We start from the raw sequence: 21,366 nt of genomic DNA on the forward strand, positions 1-21,366 counted from the left end.
TCCAGCCTTCTCTGTATCTTTGGATGTGGAGAAGGCATTTGATTGTGTAGAATGGACTTTTATGTACCAAGCAATGGATTGGTTTGGGCCACGTGGGTTCTGGATTTATACAAATGATCAAAGCTTTGTATAACTCCCCTTTGGCTATATTGTATATAAATAATTCTTTTTCAGATGGCTTTTGTCTGGAGAGGGGAGTTAGTCAGGGATGTCCCTTATCTCCTCTGTTGTTTGATATTGTATTGGAACCTTTATTATTGGCTATTCGACAAGTAGAGGAGATTCAAGGTATTCTTTATGCTGGTCGGGAATACAAAGTTTCTGCATATGCAGATGATATTTTGCTTCATTTGAGGAATCCTGAATCTACTATTCCACATTTATTAGACTTGATCGAAAGATTCAGAAAATTTTCAGGATATAAAATAAATTGGAATAAATCAGAAATCCTTCCGCTTAATATACATTCTCAAAAAGGATTGTTTGATCAGTTCCCTTTTCTTTGGAAAGAAGAGGGTATAAAATATTTGGTAATTTGGATTTATAAGACACTGGAAGAAACAATGAAAATAAATGAAAAATCTTTATTGTTAAAGGTTACAGAAATGTGTGAGCAATGGAATCCGTTAATTTATCTTAGTGGGGAGAGTTCAAACAGTGAAAATGATGATTTTGCATGTGGTGTGTTACCAAATGGGAATGTTACCAATTTATTTTCAAGGTTCTTTTAACAAAAAATTGAATAGTATTCTTACAAAATTTGTTTGGATGGGCAAAACTGCTAGAATTGCTTTAGTATCACTACAAAAACCAATTGTGGAGGGAGGGGTAAATTTTCCAAATTTTTATAGGTATCATCAGGCCTATATTCTACGTCAGGGTATGTACTGGATCCTGCCTGATCTCATGGAACATTATCCAGAGTGGTTAATTTTGGAATGGAATATTATGTCCCCAATGCGTCTGTCTCATGTATTGGACATTAAACTACCTAGTTATGCTAAGGATAATACCATTATTTTGGATACTTGGAAGACCCTTAGATGTATAAATAAGTTAACTGAAATTCCTATAGAACAGTCTTTGTGTCACTCCCTATGGCTGAACTCCAAGATACAAATAGATGGGTCTAAAATTGCCTGGAAGGATTGGATGCAAGTAGGCATAAGAACATTAGAAGATGTTATTTTAAATGGAAATTTGCTTGATTTTTCATGATTGCAACAATCTTTTAGCCTCCTTCCTCCGCCCGACGCCGTGCAAGCAGGAGGACTCAGCTCTCTCTTAGAGCCCCTGCCTCTCCAGCCACCGGGGATCGCCGACGCAGCCCGACTTTTGAGTCGGATTTTTCTTCTTCAGCCCTTGAGGGCCACCGAAAGCCTCTCCCCGCAGCGACTTCCTAGGCAGAGGAAGGAGGAAGTTTCTGCCATCTTGTCCCTCCTTCCTCCGCCCGACGCCGTGCAAGCAGGAGGACTCTGCTCTCCCTTAGAGCCCCTGCCGCTCCAGCAACCGCGGATCACCGAACGCAGACCGACTTCTGAGTCGGACTTTTTCTTCAGCCCTTGAGGGCCACCGAAAGCCTCCCCCACCCAGCGACTTCCTAGGCAGAGGAAGGAGGAAGTTTCTGCCATCTTGTCCCTCCTTCCTCCGCCCGACGCCGTGCAAGCAGGAGGACTCAGCTCTCTCTTAGAGCCCCTGCCTCTCCAGCCACCGGGGATCGCCGACGCAGCCCGACTTTTGAGTCGGATTTTTCTTCTTCAGCCCTTGAGGGCCACCGAAAGCCTCTCCCCGCAGCGACTTCCTAGGCAGAGGAAGGAGGAAGTCTCTGACATCTTGTCCCTCCTTCCTCCGTCTGACGCCGTGCAAACAGGAGGACTCTGCTCTCTATTAGAGCCCCTGCCTCTCAAACCACCTCTCCAGCGAATTCTGAACACAACCCATACATCCACTCTCACAACCAACTCAAATAACTACCAAACCGCAATCCTCACAAATTTAAAAAAAAACAAAAAACAAAAAAACAAAAAAAAAAAAAAAATGGCACTGCGTACACACAACCTCATTCTTGCCCTCATACTAATTGCCACATTTATAGCAAAATGGAAAACCACAGGCTACCAAATACAAACCATCCCTATCCTAACAACAACACACAGACCTGTTCAACATACCAGAAAACTGCATACCACTAGAACACTAACTCCATGCCCACCATCCAGCCAAGCCAGCATCCCCACCATCTGGGGAAAAAGACCCCCACCAAAACCTAACTCAAACACACAAAAATACCAAACCTCACCAAGAACTATCATCAATACAACCACTACACCAACCACAAAATACACTACAATTGCTTGCGCATATATGAACATCAGATCCGTAAGCCCAAAGGCAGAATTAATCAAAGATTGGCTGACCAAAGACAATCTAGGCTGTCTCTTCCTAACCGAAACATGGCTCACCTCTGAGTCAGATCCAAGCATCACAGAATTCTGCCCCAAAGGATATAAACTTGAAGTAGTATGTCGAGAAAACAGAAGAGGAGGAGGTCTAGCAATCATAACAAAAAACAACCTCAACATCGACGTACTAACCAAGCACTCCACCCCTTATCTTGATCTGCTAGCCTGCCAAATATCTGACAAATCACTCAATGGAAATCTGAACTGTCTTATTTGCTACATTACACCAGGTAAATGGAATACTTCAAAACAAGAACTTGAAGAATTCATCTTCCAGAACTCACTCTCCTCCACACATAACTTGATCCTCGGAGACTTAAATCTCCACTTAGAAGATCAATCATCCAAACAAACAACAGATATACTCTCATACCTCAACACTTTATCCTATCAAATTCTCAACCCAGAACCCACACACGAAAAAGGTCATCAACTTGATATAGCAGCTTACTCATCTCCAAATCAAAACACACAAAACATCTACATCTCAAACGGGTCCTGGCACCCTACTCTATGGTCAGACCATTTCAAATATTCATTCACTATCAACTGGGCTCAAAATAACAACAAACCCACCCCAAAGAAAACACTCATCAAATTCAGACCGAAAATCGAACCTCACACATTCTGGAACACAGTCGACCCCGAAATCGACCCCAACAACCCCAAAGAATTCATAAACAGCTGGAGGACCCTCAGTGAATCCACACTAAACGAACTTGCTCCAATAAAAAACAAAAACAAAATAGACAGACCATCTAATAAATGGTTCGACAACGAACTTCTACAACTAAAAAGAAAATGCAGACAATTAGAAAGGTCATGGAAAAAACAAAAACACAACAACATCAAAGATGAATGGAAAATCCTAATCAAACAATACAATACCAAACTGAAGGAAAAACGAAAAAACTACTACTCCAAACTCATCAGCACAGAAAAACCAGACACAAGAATACTTTTTGACATCTTAAGAAATCTCACCGATACCAAACCATTTCTCGCCACCCAAGGAAACCAAACCCCCACAGCCACCCAATTAGCGGATCACTTCAAACGCAAAATCATCACAACCAGATCCACATTCAACAATTCAAGAATCAACATAGAAGAAATACGAATTAATCCCAAAACAGATGAAGCAATCCCAGCAGACAGGATATGGACAAACTTCCCAAAGATACAATGGTCAGACTTGAACAGGCTTTACAAAAAATACAGCAAATCCTCATGTGACTTGAACAACTGTCCCTCATACTTACTAGCAACAGCTTCCACCAAATTTAAAGCTAGCCTCACACTATGGCTTCAAACAACACTAAGTGAAGGTCATTTCCCACCGGAATTAGGAGAAATCATAATTACACCTATCCTAAAAGATCCCAAAGGTCCTATAGATAATCCTGCAAACTATAGACCAATCGCTTCAATCCCTCTATACATTAAAATAACAGAAGGCCTTGTCGCACAACACCTCTCCAACTACCTTGAAGACCATCACATACTACATCCATCACAATCTGGATTCAGATCCAACCACAGCACAGAAACTCTATTGGTATCACTATTAGACATTGCCCGACAACACCTCAGCAAAGGAAACAAGCTGCTTCTCATTCAACTCGATCTCTCTGCAGCATTCGACCTAGTTGACCATCACACACTACTCCAGATATTAGACGCAATAGGAATTTCAGGTAATGTTCACAAATGGTTCCAAAGCTTCCTCAAAACACGAACATACAAAGTCAAATCAAAAGAGCACATATCCGACCCATGGTCAAACCCATGTGGAGTACCACAAGGATCACCATTATCACCCATATTATTCAACCTCTTCATAGCATCCCTAGGCATAACCCTAGACGCCCTAAACACAGTATCATTCAGCTACGCAGATGATATAACTATCCTCCTCCCCTTTAATATTCAAGACCCCTTATCCACAAACTACCTGAAAATGATAATGGAAACGGTAGAAAAATGGATGTCAAGTCATAAACTAAAACTGAACTCGGAAAAAACTAAATTCCTACTACTGGAAAGGGAAAAAAAACCATCTCTCACAGAACTAGAAGTAAACACAATCAAGTACCCAATGCAAAGCACACTCAAAATCCTGGGAATCCTACTAGACAGAAATTGCACAATGCAGTCTCAAATCCACAAAATCATCCAAAGAGCATTCTTCACAATACGTAACCTAAGAAAAATAAGAAAATTCTTCAACAAAGATCAATACAAGATATTAGTACAATCCCTAGTACTGAGTATTGTAGATTACTGTAACAGCCTATACCTATCATGCCCAAATTACATGATAAAACAATTACAGACAGTTCAGAACACAGCCCTCAGAATCATCTACTCACTAGGCAAATACGACCACATCACCAAAGCATACTTAGACTCACACTGGCTACCAATAAAAGCAAGATCTCAGTTCAAATTCTACTGTCTACTATACAAGGTAATACATGGAACAGCACCCAGCTACCTAAACAACAGACTACACCGTAACCTCTCACACAGATCAAGGAGAACCCAGAGCCTATTCACTCACCCCCCTCTCAAAGGAACACGACGAAAGAAACTATACGACAGCCTTTTTAGCGACACAGGCAGCAAAGATCGATACTACCATCACCAATCTACTGACCAAATCAATAGACATTAAAGCATTCCGAAAAGAAATCAAAACTCATCTCTTCAAAAAACACTTCCCATCATCATAACCTCACAAAAGTTTAAGATAATGCTCTCATGACTACCCAAACACCACCACCAGCAACACCCGAATCCGAACAGTATTATCTCTACTCGTCTAAACAACAGAATCCGGACAATATTATCTCTATTCGTCTAAATAACCTATCACTATCTACTATCTACTACCAATTTATCCTGGAAAAGTCCAGAACAACAATTGTAACTTAACGCATTCTTGTTTATATGTACTGCAATGCTACTGGAAATGTCCAGTCTTCTAACTTGTAATCCGCTTAGAACCGCAAGGCACAAGCGGAATAGAAATCACTTATGTAATGTAATGTAATGTAATGTATTTCAAAATGTAAATTTTACAAATGGTTGCAACTGAAGCAGGCTATTCAAAAAGGGTTCCCTGAATGGCGTAATTTAAAAAATTTTCATAGCCTGCAATTCCTCTGTTTTCAGGCAGACATGCTAGGACATTAAGCCGCTAAGTGGTATAAATTAATATCTGAACTTATGAATAAAAAACCCAAAAACGCTCTTAGAGATATTTGGAGCATCGAGATCAAGCAGTATATTTCTGCATCTTGATGGCCACGTATTTGGTTTTGGAGGATGAACATAAGAACATAAGAAGTTGCCTCTGCTGGGACAGACCCGAGGTCCATCGTGCCCAGCAGTCCGCACCCGCAGCGGCCCTTCAGGCCCATGACCTGTAATGTGATCCTTCTCTAATCCCTTTTATCCTTCTATCCATACTCTATCTAAAACCTATCTCTACCTCAATCTGTATCCTTCAATCCCCCTATCGTTCAGGAATTTATCCAATCCTCCCTTGAACCCCCCTTAGTGTACTTTGTCCTATCACAACCTCCGGAAGCACATTCCAGGTGTCCATCACCCTCTGCGTAAAAAAGAACTTCCTAGCATTGGTTCTGAAATTGTCCCCTTTCAGCTTCTCTGAGTGCCCCCTTGTGCTTGTGGTTCCCAATAATCTGAAGAATCTGTCCCTTCCCACCCTTTCTATGCCTTTCATGATCTTGAAAGTCTCAATCATGTCTCCTCTGAGTCTCCTCTTTTCAAGGGAGAAGAGCCCCAGCCTTCCCAACCTGTCTGGGTATGAAAGGTTTTCCATACCTTTTATCATTTTCGTCGCTCTTCTCTGGACCCTTTCAAGTATCGCCATGTCCTTCTTGAGGTACGGTGACCAATACTGGACACAGTACTCCAGATGCGGGCGAACCATCGCACGATACAGCGGCATGATGACTTCCTTCGTCCTGGTTGTAATGCCCTTCTTAATAATACCCAACATTCTGTTTGCTTTCTTGGAGGCTGCTGCACATTGTTCCGTTGGTTTCATTGTATTATCTACCAGCACACCCAAGTCTTTTTCAAGGTTATTATCCCCTAGCACTGACCCCCCCCCCCCCCCCAATTTTGTAGCTGAACATCGGGGGTTTTTTCCCTAAATGCATGACCTTGCATTTCTCTATATTAAAGCACATTTGCCATTTGCTTGCCCACTCTTCCGGTTTGTTTAGGTCCCTTTGTAGGTCTTCACATTCTTCCATGGTTCTAACCCTGCTGCAGAGTTTGGTGTCATCCGCAAATTTTATAACTTCACACTCCGTCCCCGCTTCTAGGTCGTTTATGAATACATTGAACAGCAGCGGTCCGAGCACCGACCCCTGGGGAACACCGCTCGTGACCTTCCGCCAGTCTGAGTAGTGGCCCTTCACTCCAACCCATTGCTTTCTGTCTGCCAACCAGTGTTTAATCCATCTGTGTACGTCCCCTTCCACCCCGTGGCTCCACAGCTTCCTAAGAAGTCGCTCATGGGGCACCGTGTCAAAGGCCTTTTGGAAGTCGAGATAGATGACGTCTACGTGTTCTCCTTTGTCCATTTGGCTGTTTATCCCTTCAAAGAAGTGCAGTAGGTTTGTTTGGCATGATCTTCCCTTGCAGAAACCATGCTGGCTCGCTTTTAGTTGTCCATTCTTTTCTATGTGTTCACAGATGGTGTCCTTTATCAGTGCCTCCATCATCTTGCCTGGGACTGAAGTCAGGCTTACTGGCCTGTAGTTCCCCGGGTCACCCTTCGATCCCTTTTTAAAGATAGGTGTGGCATTTGCTATTTTCCAGTCCTCCGGGATCTCCCCAGTTTTCAAGGACAAGTTGCAAATTTGTCGGAGAGTTTCCGCTATTTCGTTCCTTAGCTCTTTTAGAACCCTTGGGTGGATTCCGTCCGGGCCTGGTGATTTGTCGCTTTTTAGTCTGTCTATCTGTTTGAGGACCTCCTCATGGCTTATCTCTATATGCACCAGTTTTTCTTCTTGATCTCCACTTATTGTCTCTTCGGGTTCTGGTACATTCGATGTGTCCTCGCTCGTGAAGACCGACGAGAAGAACTTGTTTAACCTGTCGGCTACCTCTTTTTCCTCCTTTACCACCCCCTTTCTGTCTCCATCATCCAACGGTCCTACTTCCTCCCTTGCCGGTTGCTTCCCCTTGACGTATCTGAAGAACGATTTGAAGTTTTTGGATTTCTCAGCCAGCTTCTCCTCGTATTCTCTCTTTGCATTTCTAACCACTCGGTGACATTCTTTCTGGTAATTTTTGTGTTCTTTCCGGTTTTCCTCGGTTTGGTCCTTTTTCCATTTTCGGAATGATTTTTTAAAATCTCCTATCGCCCTCTTTACCTCTGCCGTTATCCATACCGGGTCTTTTGTTCGATTTTTTTTGCACCCTTTCCTAAACCTGGGAATGTACAGGTTTTGTGCGTCCAGCACCGTGTCCTTGAATATGGACCATGCTTTCTCTACGGTTTCCATCCGTTTTGAGCAATTTTTGAGTTTCTTTTTCACCACTGCTCTCATAGCTTCATAGTTCCCTTTCCTGAAGTTGAGCGTTGTCGCTGCAGTTCTTTTCACTTTGGATGCTCCTACCTCTAATTTGTACCGGATCATATTGTGATCGCTATTTCCTAGTGGTCCTACAACTGCCACTTCCTTTGCAGGTCCCCCTAGTCCGTTTAGGATTAGGTCGAGAGTAGCATTTCCTCATGTTGATTCTTTAACAAGCTGTTCCATGAAGCAGTCTCCCACAGCCTCCAGGAATTCCGTTTCCCTCGCACAGCTTGAGTTCCCAATGTTCCAGTCTATCCCGGGGTAGTTGAAATCCCCCATCACCAGTACACTTCCGCTTTTGCATTCTCTCCTCAATTCTGCTTCCAGTTCTTTGTCTTTTGCTTCCGTTTGTCCAGGCGGGCGATAGTACAGTCCCAATTTTATGTCAGCTCCATTTCTTCCTGGTAATTTAACCCATTCCTGGGTGTACAGCATCAGTATCTATGAAACAAACTTTGTTCTTTTTGTTACATCGTTCTTTCTGGACCCGAGTTAGATTGAATAAGTTAGATAATTCTATATCTAATAGGTGCTGGCACTGTCACCTTGACATAGGAACATTGGATCATCTACTGTTTTATTGGCCGAAAATACTGATGTTTTGGAGATCAATTTGGGGACATATTAATAATATTTTAGAATCAGAGAGTAGTAATTTGTGGTACCATCTTGCATATCAAAGATCCCCTAGACAAATATAAAAGACGTCTTTTTTTAATTATGACAAGTACAGCTATACAATTGATTACATGTAACTGGAAAAACTGGTATCGTCTCAACTTTACATTCTGGTGGGCTAGTTTATGTCTAATCTATAAATATGAGAAAATGAACTCTGATTTGTTAGGGAATATAAAAAACTTTAAATTAATATGGGCCCCATTGATGTCTTTTGTAGAATTATTATAACTAAGATTTTTGTTGTTAGAAAAATGCACATCCAGGGAGGGGGAGGTGGGAGGATTATAAGGTTATTTTAATTGATTATTTATACGGATGGTAATGGGGGGGAAGGGTCATATTTTTGAGGTTTGATAAATAAGTCTGATTGATTATTTATGTGTAATTTAGGTTTAAAATATGTATAATGTATTTCTGAAATTATAAAATTTAATAGTTACTTTAATGATAAAATTAGGTTGGGTGGGGGGAGGGTAATGATCTGTATGAATCTTATAAAATTTTAAGTGATATCTAAAGTGTTAAATGTTTATCTATTCTGTTTCCACTTATTGAAAGTGTGTTAAAATGAATAAAGATTATTTAAAAAAAAAAAGTTTCTTCCAAATGAATCGCTGCTTTTTTTTTTTTCTTTCCTTTCCTTTAGGCTGTGAAGCACTACAAAAACTTGACCTGACAATGAATTTTGTGGGTGAACTTTCAAATATAAGGGTTTTACAGCATAATTTACATCTAGAAGAACTCTTTTTGGTGGGCAATCCTTGCACCGAATTTGAAGGCTACAGACAGTTTGTGTTGGCTACTCTTCCTCAATTGAAGGCATGCCTCTCTTTGTGGTACTAATTTCAAATGTTAAAATTTTCAAATGTTCAAATCTGAGGTTTAATGTGCTAACATTTCTTGGAACATGAAAGTTTATTGGATATTTTGTAAATCTTTTATCAGATTTAGGACTGCTTTTACGAAGCCGCGTTAGCGGTTTAACACACATAATAGCGCGTGCTAAACTGCCGGCCGCGCTAGACGCTAACGCCAGCATTGAGCTGGCATTAGTTCTAGTCATGAAGCGCGGATTTAGCGCGCGCTAAAAAGCTGCAGGCGCTAAAACTGCTAACGCAGTAAAAGGAGCCCTTAAAGTCATACCCTACTGTAAATAAAGCCTACAGTGAATTATAGATATGGCCACAATGCAAATTGCAAAGAACATGAAAATAAAAAACAAGGTTTGGACAAATTCCTGGAGGAAAGGTTCAAACAGAGCCGCAGTCCCACCCCTCTTCTGACGTACGGGATCGCGGCAGAGGGAACGTGCTGTGGAGGTCGACAGCAGAGTATAATAAAATAAATTAAAATTTGTGGCAGCAGTGGGGCAATAAATCCCAGGTGCCAGTATGCAATTTCTAAGTGCCATGGTGCATGGTGACCTTATTACTGGGATTTATTGGGCCCTGCTCTAGGGAATAAATTCATTCATCTCAGATATATTCAAACAAAAAAACCCCAAAACATATGGTTGCCTTGTATGTGACGTCTAGCGACTGAACCATATGGTTTGCTATATATACTGCCAACTAGTGGTGGAGAAAAGGAGCAATATCTGTTGCAATGGTACAGAACATCTTGTGATAAAACACACACTCAAACTCTTCTCCACTTTTAATAAAATGCACCTTATACTCTAGTGGTTGGACAGCAAAGAAATAGAACGCTCAGAGCGGATCCAGGCAATACAGAATTATCCGGAAGTATGCAAGAAAATTGGCGAACAGGAGGAGATCTACCTAAAGAAACGGGCTAAGGAAAGAGATGAAGGACAAAAAAAATTGCAAGAACAGGAAGAAAGACAAAAACAAAGGCAGAAGGACAACAAATCCAGATTTGACAAACGATGGTACGCAGATATTATACATATATAGTATTGCTGATATCACCATCTTTCTCTGCTGGAAGCAGCTGCTGCTAAATTTAATTGTAAAGTGCCCCTCTATTTTAAATATTTGCCCCTACTGTTCTGATGACAGCTGCTGAACCTATATTTATAGAGAGCAGTTTTCAAGGGTTATTACCTGGGTCACTTGGCTTGTTTGATAAATGCCCCTCCTCGTTCCAGTTAAAAGTATGTATGAGCTTCCATAACATACACAATTTATACTGGGTTACAAAAAACTTATTTGGGGATGGGGAATAGAAGACAGCATAACTGATAGTTTTAAAAGTACTTGTGCTATTTTGCCTTCCCTTTACCATGTGGACAAATAGGCACAAAATACAATGGTACTTACAGCTTGCATATTTCATGCTGCATGTACATGCACTGGAGGATAATTCTATAACTCTTGGAACCAGTTATGTGCCTATTTTAAGCCTATTCTGTAGAGAAGGAAAGGAAAGGGACTTGTATACCACTTTTTTTTGTAGTTTTACAACCACACTCAAAATGGTTTTACATATAGGTACTTCAAGCATTTTCTGTATCTGTCCCGGTGGGCTCATAATCTATCTAATGTAGATGAGGCAGTGGAGGATTAAGTGACTTGTCGGGGGTCACAAGGAGCAGCATGGGTTTGAACCCACAATCTCAGGGTGCTGAGGCTGTAGCTCTAATCATTGTGCCACACTCTCCTCCGTCTACTTTTCTTTACAGAATGCTAGCACAGGTGGCTGAAAACATTTGGCGTGCTCACTTAAACCAGCCATTTAGCTGGTTGGGGTAAAGTCTGGCGCCTGAATTTGGGAGATGCATTTGTGGGAGCTATGCAAGAGCTTTATGAAACCTTGAGTGCTAATTTCTGCATTAAAGCCACATTATCAACACTTTTACAATTAGCCAGAGGTAATAGACAGGGATGTCCCTCCCCCAAAAAAACACTCGCTATTCACACTTGCCCATACACTTTTCCCTCCGTATTTGCAGTTTCAGCAATCGCGGTTTTGATTATTCGCGGTTTTTAGCTTGCTGGCTTCTGCCCCCAAATTACATCAGCTTGCGTAGAGAAATCGCTGATTCCAAGGGTTTACAGAGAAAATCACTGATTCCCACCATGTTATTCGCGGTTTCACCATATTCACAATGGTTTTAAATATAAAACAGCAAATAACATATGAAAAAGTTATCCGTGGTTTTTCTGTATTCGCGGGTCTGTTAATCCCCGATCACAGCGCATACAGAGGGAGAAGTGTATAACCTTTAGTACAATCACTGCAGATATAGCAGGGATTAGGTTAGATGAAGAGATATATAAAGTGGCAATGTATGCTGATAATACTTTACTGATTGCCTAGTGTTTGAGAGAATATAAGAAGTATGCTCACAAATCAGGCTATAAGTTAAATGATACTAAGGTGTGTGTGTGTGGGGGGGATTTATCAGTGTGTTATTTTACTGTTAACTCCAAAATAGGACCTGTGCTAAAATAGCATGAGTGGTAAAATGACAGATCTTAATGGTAGCCCAAATTGATAACTATACAGTGGTACCTCGGTTTACGAGTGCACCGGTTTGCGAGTGTTTTGCAAGACGAGCAAAACATCCGCAAAATCGGCGCCTCGGAAAACGAGCATTCCTCGATTTGCGAGCAGCGCCCCCCCCCCCCCCCCCGGGATCCGGCACCCTCCCCCTCCTACGATCCGGCACCCCTCCCCCCGCCGCGATCTGAAATCCCCCAGACCCACCCGAACAGGCTTCTTACTTGCATCTGGCCACCGGCATGTCCTGTGCTTTGGTGCCGGTGCCCGAAGATCTGCCTCCTCTTCTTTGCTGGGCCTTGAGCATCTGCGCATGCTCAAGGCCTGCGAGTTCACGCTCTCTCCGAGATTCAAATCACCCTTGGAGGCTTTTCTGTATTTAGGGGTCAAGATCTCGGCTAAGTTATATGCTGTACATTACAGCCTGATGTTAACAAGGGTCAATAAGGATTTGTTCAGATGGACATATGTCTGAAAGCCCATGTTAACTCCTAGAATCCTCTTTCTGTTCACCTTGATACCTTGGGTGGAAAAGGAGGCTTTCTTTAGAGGTCTTAATAGGGCCATCACTCAGTTTTTATTTAAAGGAAAGAGTCTTAGGGCTCCTTTTACGAAGGCGAGTTAGGGCCTTAACGCGCGGAATAGCGCGTACTAAAATGCCACATGCGCTAGCCGCTACCGCCTTCTCTTGAGCAGGTGATAGTTTTTCGACTAGCGCGCACTAATCTGGTGCGTGTGTTAAAAATGCTAGCACACCTTTGTAAAAGGAGCCCTTAGTATTGCTTTGTCTACAATTCCAAGAAATATTATATAGTTTATGGATTTTATTTTTAACCCTCTTATACCAAGCGGATTACAAAATAGTAATAATAGCTTTATTTATATCCCGTCATACCTTTTCAATTCAAGATGGTGTACAATAGTAACAGTGTACAGTGAGCTTACTGTTCAAATAGTTAGGCATAGATATTATAGCATTGGTTCCCAACCCTGTCCTGGAGGACCACCAGGCCAATCGGGTTTTCCGGATAACCCTAATGAATATGCATGGAGCAGATTTGCATGCTTGTCACTTCCATTATATGCAAACCTCTCTCATGCATATTCATTAGGGCTAGCCTGCAAACCCAATTGGCCTGGTGATCCTCCAGGACAGGGTAGGGAACCACTGCATTACAGCATTTGATTAGAGAGGGACCAAACAAGTAGAGCCTAAAGCAATAAGAGAGAAACGGCATTGGATAAAGAGAGGCATCTTTGAATGATTCATTGGATTAGAGTGGGAGCGAGCAAGCAGAGGATACGCATTGGGATTGGCGTGGGATTGAGCGAGTTGAGGGGATTATGCAAACTGGGGGAATTTTTTCAGGTGCGGGGAGAGTGTGTAGTTTAGGAAGTGGGGTGGGGCGTGGGGGGGAAAGAGCTGGGAAGGGAGCATGATTGGAGCTGGGGCTCGAGCTGTTAGAAGTATTTGTCTAATAGGTTGGTTTTTAATGATTTTCTAAATGAGTGGTATGACGGAGAGTTCAAGAGGAGGTCACTTAGGGTGTTGTTCCATATTCTTGCTTGAAAGGCCAGGAATCTCTTGAAATGACAGCCTCTTGGCGTAGGGAATGTGAAAGTAAAGGTCTTTGGGATAGACGGGGTTTGTCTTTTAGGAACAAGTGGCTCAGGAGATAGGTTGGAGCAGTGCCGGATAGTGTTTTGTAACATACATACATAATAAAGTATACAACCATACATATAATCATATAAACACACATAAAAATACAATGTAAAAATGCAACACACCCACACCATAAAATTAAGTCATTACACTGTTCCCCATCAATTGGCCCATAGTGACAACACCTCACCATACCGTATTGTACAAAATGGTTGAAATTGCCTTTTTCTTTAGCAAACAATAATTCCACACAAGCTGAATATCAAAAATATTATAAATCCACTAAAAGGATATTCATACACTAAATCCCCTTACCAGAGACTTCAATTGAACAGGTTCTCTTGGAACACTGAGGTCTTTTCTCTGTATAATTTAGATACCTGCTCAATTGAAGTCTCTGGTAAGGGGATATAGTGTATGAATATCCTTTTAGTGGTTTTATAATACTTTTTCTTTAGCACCCATATTTCATTTGACAAAACAAGTGCCATTTTAACAAACTTAGACTCCCTTGCTGTTGTATGTAACCTGGAAGTTTGTTCTATTCTGCTGGACCTGCACATGACCCCCTCCCCCCTCCAGCTCTCATGGTTTGCAATCTCAAATCCTTTCTTGTTGGTATAACTAGATCCCCATTTCCATCATTTATTTATTAAATTTTCTATATTCTCCCAAAGGAGCTCAGAACATGAATTTTACATGAATTTATTCAGGTACTCAAGCATTTCTCCTTGTCTGTCCTGGCGGGCTCACAATCGGTCTAATGTACCTGGGGCAATAGGGGGATTATAAATGATTTGCTCAGAGTCACAAGGAGCAGCGTGGGTTTGAGGCAGTAGCTTTAACCACTGTGCCATACTCTCCCATCAGAATGTAACTTCGGGAGAGAAACATGAAATAAAATTGCATCTGACATTGCGGAGCCAACATATGAATCCCTAAATAGGTTAGTATCAGCAATTTGTATCTAACTCTATACTCCATTTTGAACCAATACAACCTAAAGTAAAAATCTTATATATGATCACACTTTGCCAATCTAAACAGTGCACAAATAGTAGAGTCGGCCAGGAAAAATTACTAATTCTGTGAACAAACCATATGTTCTTGCAATGGTTCGAGAAAACACTTAAAAGTTCTATATAGCATGCACTCTCCAGACAATAATTCATAAAGTTACTTAAAAAGAGAGAAGAAAAAAAATTGGAAAAAACGCTCTTTGGTAGAATTCTACCATCCGAAGAGCATTTATTCAAATTTTTTTTTCTCTCTCTTTTTAAGTAACTTTATGAATTCTACCATTCGAAGAGCGTTTTTTCAAAAATTTTTTTGTCTCTTTTTAAGTAACTTTGTGAATTATTGTCTGGTGAGTGCATTCTATATAGAACTTTTAAGTGTTTTCTCGAACCATTGCAAGAACGTATGGTTTGTTCACAGAATTAGTCATTTTTCTTGGCTGACTTTATTTATTTATTTATTATCTCACTGTTGGTTAGCAGGTCTTTATTAAGATAGTCCCCCGTTTCAGAATAACATTAATTGTTAGTGAGCACTTGCACTTTATATTACACTTCAATTTATCTTTTTAATTGCACATTAGATTCAATTCTTATTACATTGTCATTCATCACTCTAAATTTTATATTATTATATTGTATTATATTATACTAGCTGATGCCCCGGCGTTGCACGGGTATTTAATTATAGCAATAACACTGTAAATGGATTCAAATAAAGATACGTTATAGTGGTGAATGAAATTATTTTTTTACAGCTTTATAAAAAGTACAATATTCAAATTATAATGTGAAATATTTGACAAAATGAATACAATACAACTAACGCAAAACTTGATTATAAACAACATTTTTAGTTTCACCTCCAGGAGCAAGAACATATAAATTCTTGGGTGAACCCACCCTTGAGCAAGCAACATAGAGTTGTCCATGGGAAAAACAGGGGGATCTTAAATCCACTCCACAGTATGTAATAGTCTGTCCCAGTGATTTGTTGATTGTGATAGAGAATGCAAGTCTCACTGGAATTTGCTATCTCTTAAACTGAAAAGGAAGATCTGTTGGAATAAGTGGCATCCAAAAGTTTCAGTATTGATTTAAACAACTCAATATGTGGAAACTCAGGTTGAAAAGAAACTCCATGCAGTTTTTTCCCGGTTCAGAATGGAACCTGTGTTCCTAGTTCAGCATATGTGAGTACTCATGTAATGTAATAACATTATGAACTGGGGTGCATGAAGGAAACAGTTACAAACACAGTTAGAACATGCAAACTCTATATGTATGGTGTCCGTGGTAGAATAGAAACGATGTCCCTAGTGGTTATAGTGTCATAGAAAGTGTTTTATAGTTGGAATTACTGTGAGAATGGCAGCTTTTTACATTTTTTCCATTGACATGAATGGGTGAAATCTGATTTTCTGTTTGTAGCTCCGCCCACGTGTGCAGGTGGGCCGCGAGACCCCCAGAACATATCACCCCAGGTAGTGAGGGATCTGCATACCAAGTATCGGTCAAATCGGTCAAGCCGTTTTTGAATTACTGTGAGAATGGCAGCTTTTTACAATTTTTCCATTGACATGAATGGGTGAAATCTGATTTTCTGTTTGTAGCTCCGCCCACGTGTGCAGGTGGGCCGCGAGACCCCCAGAACATATCACCCCAGGTAGTGAGGGATCTGCATACAAAGTTTCGTTCAAATCTGTCAAGTCATTTTTGCGTGATCGCAGCACATACACACACACATACATACATACATACATACCTCCGATTTTATATATATATAGATTGTATTAATTATTGGGTTGGTTTCTAGGGAGTGCTTGTATTTACTATGCCTTTCCCACCTTTCTCCCTTGGTGTATAAGTCTGGAAAAACTTTTTTTCCTGGGAGTGTGATCTTACTCACATGTTTGACAATTTCACAGTGGACTAAATGATGTATGGGGCAGCTCTCATTTAGACTGTGGTCTGATGCTGGTCACCTATGAGACATCGCCCGAGCCACAATCTCTTGTTTATTCATCAAGGGTTCATACTGATGTCCATTATTTAATGAACTTTTTCTATTTTATTTATATTTTTTTTCCCAGTTCAGACTTTCCGTCCAAGGGACTAAGTGTGTTAGCCAATTGTCAATTGGATTTCATCATTATTATTTTTAGGATAGTATTGACTATTATCCAAAGGGTTATATATTTTTGTGCTGTTTTTGTACTTTTTGTGTTAAACATGGGGTAATTTTGAAAATGTATTGTATTTTAGTAAAAAGGCCCCTTAGTGTGCATTGTGTATATGCATAAAATTTTCAAACCAAAAATATAAGGCTAATGCACATCTCTAAATGTTAATAAGAAACTTTCCCATAAAAACATTGTTGAAATACTTTGCATTAAATTGTGTTGTGGGTTTCGCTCCCTTTAATATTCAATGCACATTTTCTGTTTCTAATCCAAGTTCTCTGGAGAACAAAGAAAACCAGCAGACAAATGCAGAGCAACACAAAGAAGAAGAGGAAGAATCAGAAACTGATGAGGATCGAGACTTCTGGCAAAAGCCTACCTTCTATACTCCTGAGTCTAGAATAGAAACTCACAGATATATAGAAGAAAAACGCAAAAGCAAAGAAAATCAAAGGTATAATGTCTTACAGAATTTCCAATCTAATAGGCATACATATATATATGATCCTTATTTTTCTTTATATTTCTTTGTCATGTGTATTTTGAACTTACATCAGTTGTAATTTATTAACAGGTTTGGATAATTTGCTTTTTTTTTTTTTTAAACCCTTCTAAACTGACTTTCCACCAGGGTTTAAAAACAAGATTGGATAATCTCTTAAAAGTAAAGTCCATAAGCCATTATTAAGATGGACTTGGGATAATCTACTCCTTATTTCTAAGATAAGAAGCATGAAATCTGTTTTACTTTTTCGGAATCTTGCAAGGCTCTTGTGACTTGGATTGGCCACTGTTGGGAACAAGACACTGGGCTTGATGGACCTTTGATCTGTCCCAGTATGACAACTCATGTTCTTATGTGTATACTCTGCTATTGTGCATTTCTGAGGACAAGCAGTCCTCAATTCTCATAGCTGGGTGATGTCATCGACAGAGCCCTGGCGAAGTGCTAATTAGCAAAAAATTTATCTAGAACGTTCTACCTGCACCGCATGTGTGCCTTCCTGCTGACATGTGAGCAGCGGTACTTTAGTCTTTCGTTATCCATGATGCAGACTTGATATGTTCATCATGGTTTTTGCATCATGCATGAAGAGGTGCCTTCCCTTCATATTTACCTGGTTTATTTATTTACTTTCTTTTTTTTTCCTAATTCTTTAATCATTTTTAATAAACTTACAATAAGTGTAACAGCATTTATCCCAGGACAAGCAGGCAGGTATTCTCACATATGGGTGACGTCATCGACGGAGCCCGGATGCGGACGCCTCACAAGCAGACTTGCTTGAAGAAACTTGAAGTTTCGAGTCGCCCGCACCGTGCATGCGCGAGTGCCTTCCCGCCCAGCACAGGGCGCGTCTTCTCAGTTTTCCGCGGAGCCAAGAAGTCCATCTTTGACTCTCTGCGTTTAACTTCGTTCATTTTGTGCCTTCTCTCAACCGCGGTTTGTGCTTTTTTCTTCACGAATCGCTGTTTTATTTTATTTCTTTTATTTTAGTTAAAAAAAAAATTTCTTCTTCCATTCGTTTTCCGGGACAGGCCGCAGCCCGAGGGCTTCTACTTTGCGGCGGCTATTTTTCTGTCTATGTCCCGGCCTGCTACAGGCTTTAAGAGGTGTAGCAAGTGTCAGCGCGCGATCTCTTTTATGGACCCTCACGGACGCTGCTTCAAGTGCCTTGGGCCGAAACATCATCCTAGGTCGTGCCTGTCTTGCTAAACACTTCAGCCTTGTGCTTTCAAGCGTCATTGCATTCTGGTGGACAAGCTTTTCGAGATGGAGTCTCCTTCTGATCCCTTGACTTCGAAGGTGTCTTCGGCCTCGACTTCCATCGAGGCTCCTTCTGCGCTTACTGCTTCCACCTCGAGCCTCATCAGACCTCCGTCGTTTGCAGCGGCTCTTGCTTCGACGTCATCTGCTGTATCTTCCCCTGTTTCCTCAGGTCAGATAGCTCAGCAGTCGGTTCCGCCGGTGGTGATTAAAGTGTCCAAGACTCTTAAGTCGAAACACACTCACACTACCTCGAAAGAACCTCCAGCCAAAGCAGGTGGTCCAGTTTCAGACGCGGATCCATTCTTGCCGGCTTCTTTCCAGACCATGTTAGAGAAGCAGTTTATTCAGTTCCTTACTAACATGGGACCTAAACTGCTTCCCCTTATCTAACCTGGGCATTCAGCAGACTCCTGCGAGGTCGAGCTGCTTCCTTTGCCCCAGTCTGAACTTCCACACTCTTTGCAGGGAGCAGAGTCTCTGCAAGTGTCTGGTCTGCCATCCAAGCAAGGAGCAGATTCTTTGTGAGTGCCTCGACGAGAATCTTCACACTCTAAACAAGGAGCAGAGTTTTTGAGAGTGCATCGAGGTTCCTCCACCAAGCCTCTGGAGCTTCGATCTACAGCCTCTAGTCCTATTCATACATCGGCATCGGCTGCCTACGTCTCCGAGGCAAAATCTCCTCGAGATCTGATTCCAGACAGTTCTTACCAACATTCGAGGCCTTCATCGAGGGATCCTTCCAGGCATCATTCTTCTTCTCATGATAGACCATTTTCCTCGAAGCCTCGATCTACTCCAACCTCGACCAGACCACCGACTCTTTGTTCGAGGTCTCCGATGCCGGACCTCGAGAATGTTCCGGTCTCGATTGCCTCGTCCAAGTCACCAGGTTCCTTTGATGCCTTTTTCCATGCCGAAGCTTCCTCTTCGACACAGGCTGCCTTGACGTCCTCGAGTCCTTCTCGAGGCAAAGCATTGGCAGATCAGCTATCTTTCTCGTCTTTCATGCGACAGGTGGCTGTAGACTTGGATGTTCAATTGGATACTGGCTCCAAGTATTCTAGGAGTATCTAGAAGTCATGCATCTTCCTCAACCTCCGGCAGAGTGTCTTAAGCTTCCACTTCATAAGCTTTTGAATCAGACTTTTGCTCGATGCATGGAAACACCTTTTTCCATACCAATTATTCCAGGAAAATTGGACTCTAGGTATAAAACTGTGCATCGCAAAGGGTTTGACAATTCAGCTATCTCATTAATCCCTGCTTGTTGAATCCTCCTTGAAGAGATCCCACCCTTCCAAGGTTTATGTCACAGTTCCTCCTGGAAGGGAGGGGAAAACTATGGACAAATTTGGACGTCTCATCTACCAGAATGCTATGATGTCCTCTAAAGTCCTCAATTATACTTTTTATTTCATCACTTACTTTGAATTTCTTCTTTCTCTTCTACCAAAGTTTTTGGCTTATTTGGATAACCAAATGCATTTTGAGTTTCAGGAAGTCATTGCTTCTTTCTCTCAATAACGTCTGCATCTCCTTCAATCATCTTATGATGCCTTCGAGTTGTCTGCCTGAGTGGCTGCTTCTCTGTAGCTATGTGTTGTCTTGCCTGGCTTCGTACCATTGACATGGACTCTAACTTTCAAGACCACTTAGCTAACATTCCTTGTGAGGGCAACGACTTCTTTGATGAATCCATCGAGGCAGCCACCAAGAAATTATTTGACCATGAAAAATCATTTGCTTCTATAATCAGACCTAAACCAAAGCCAGCTCCTGCCAAGCCTGCACGCCCTGCTCTTATCTATCAAAGGCATTTTGCTCCAAAGCCGGCTCCTTATACTCGCCCTCCTCTGAAAAAACAACCTCAGAAGCAACAGAAACCCCAACCTTCTGCTGCACCTAAGACTTCTCAGCCCTTTTGACTGTTTACAACAGAGAATAACCTTCACCGTTCTGTCTCTGACTCCTTTTCCCCCTATAGGAGGTCGTCTCCATCATTTTTACAACTGATGGATAATAATTACATCCGACTTCTGGGTGCTTATCATCATCAGGGAAGGATACTCTCTTCATTTCACTCAGGTTCCACCAGAGCTTCCTCCAAGAGAGTATGCTTCCAATCCATACCAGACCGCCCTTCTTCTTCAGGAAGCTCAAGCTCTGCTTCGTCTCCATGCCATCGAACCAGTTCCCTTGGAACAACAGAACAGGGGGTTTTACTCCCGTTACTTCCTTGTTCCGAAGAAGACGGGCAATCTGCGACCCATTCTGGATCTCAGGGCTCTCAACAAATTCCTAGTCAAAGAAAGTTTCAAATGTTGTCCCTGGCATCCCTTTATCCCCTTCTCGAGCAGAACGACTGGTTATGCTCTCTGGATCTCAAGGAGGTCTACACTCATATCCCCATTCATCCGGCCTCCCGTCAATATCTCAGATTTCGGGTGGGGAATCTGCACTATCAATACAGAGTACTACCCTTCGGCCTGGCCTCGTCT

At 41.5% G+C, this 21,366-nt stretch overlaps 1 protein-coding gene across 5 annotated transcripts in view; it reads left to right on the forward strand.

The window, feature by feature from the left end:
* The window catches only part of LRRC6 (leucine rich repeat containing 6), a 74,020-nt gene that overhangs the window by 24,508 nt on the left and 28,146 nt on the right, over window positions 1-21,366 (forward strand). For 4 of the 5 annotated variants that reach the window (XM_033933613.1, XM_033933612.1, XM_033933611.1 and 1 more), the window contains 3 exons: window positions 9,414-9,586; window positions 10,450-10,658; window positions 17,372-17,551. In XM_033933613.1, coding sequence (XP_033789504.1) covers window positions 9,414-9,586; window positions 10,450-10,658; window positions 17,372-17,551 — 562 coding nt within the window. Of the gene's footprint in view, window positions 1-9,413; window positions 9,604-10,449; window positions 10,659-17,371; window positions 17,552-21,366 lie in introns of all 5 variants that reach the window. The other variant, XM_033933615.1, reaches the window with a different exon arrangement.

This window comes from Geotrypetes seraphini, chromosome 2, assembly GCF_902459505.1.
Source record: "Geotrypetes seraphini chromosome 2, aGeoSer1.1, whole genome shotgun sequence".
Classification (NCBI taxonomy): domain Eukaryota; kingdom Metazoa; phylum Chordata; class Amphibia; order Gymnophiona; family Dermophiidae; genus Geotrypetes; species Geotrypetes seraphini.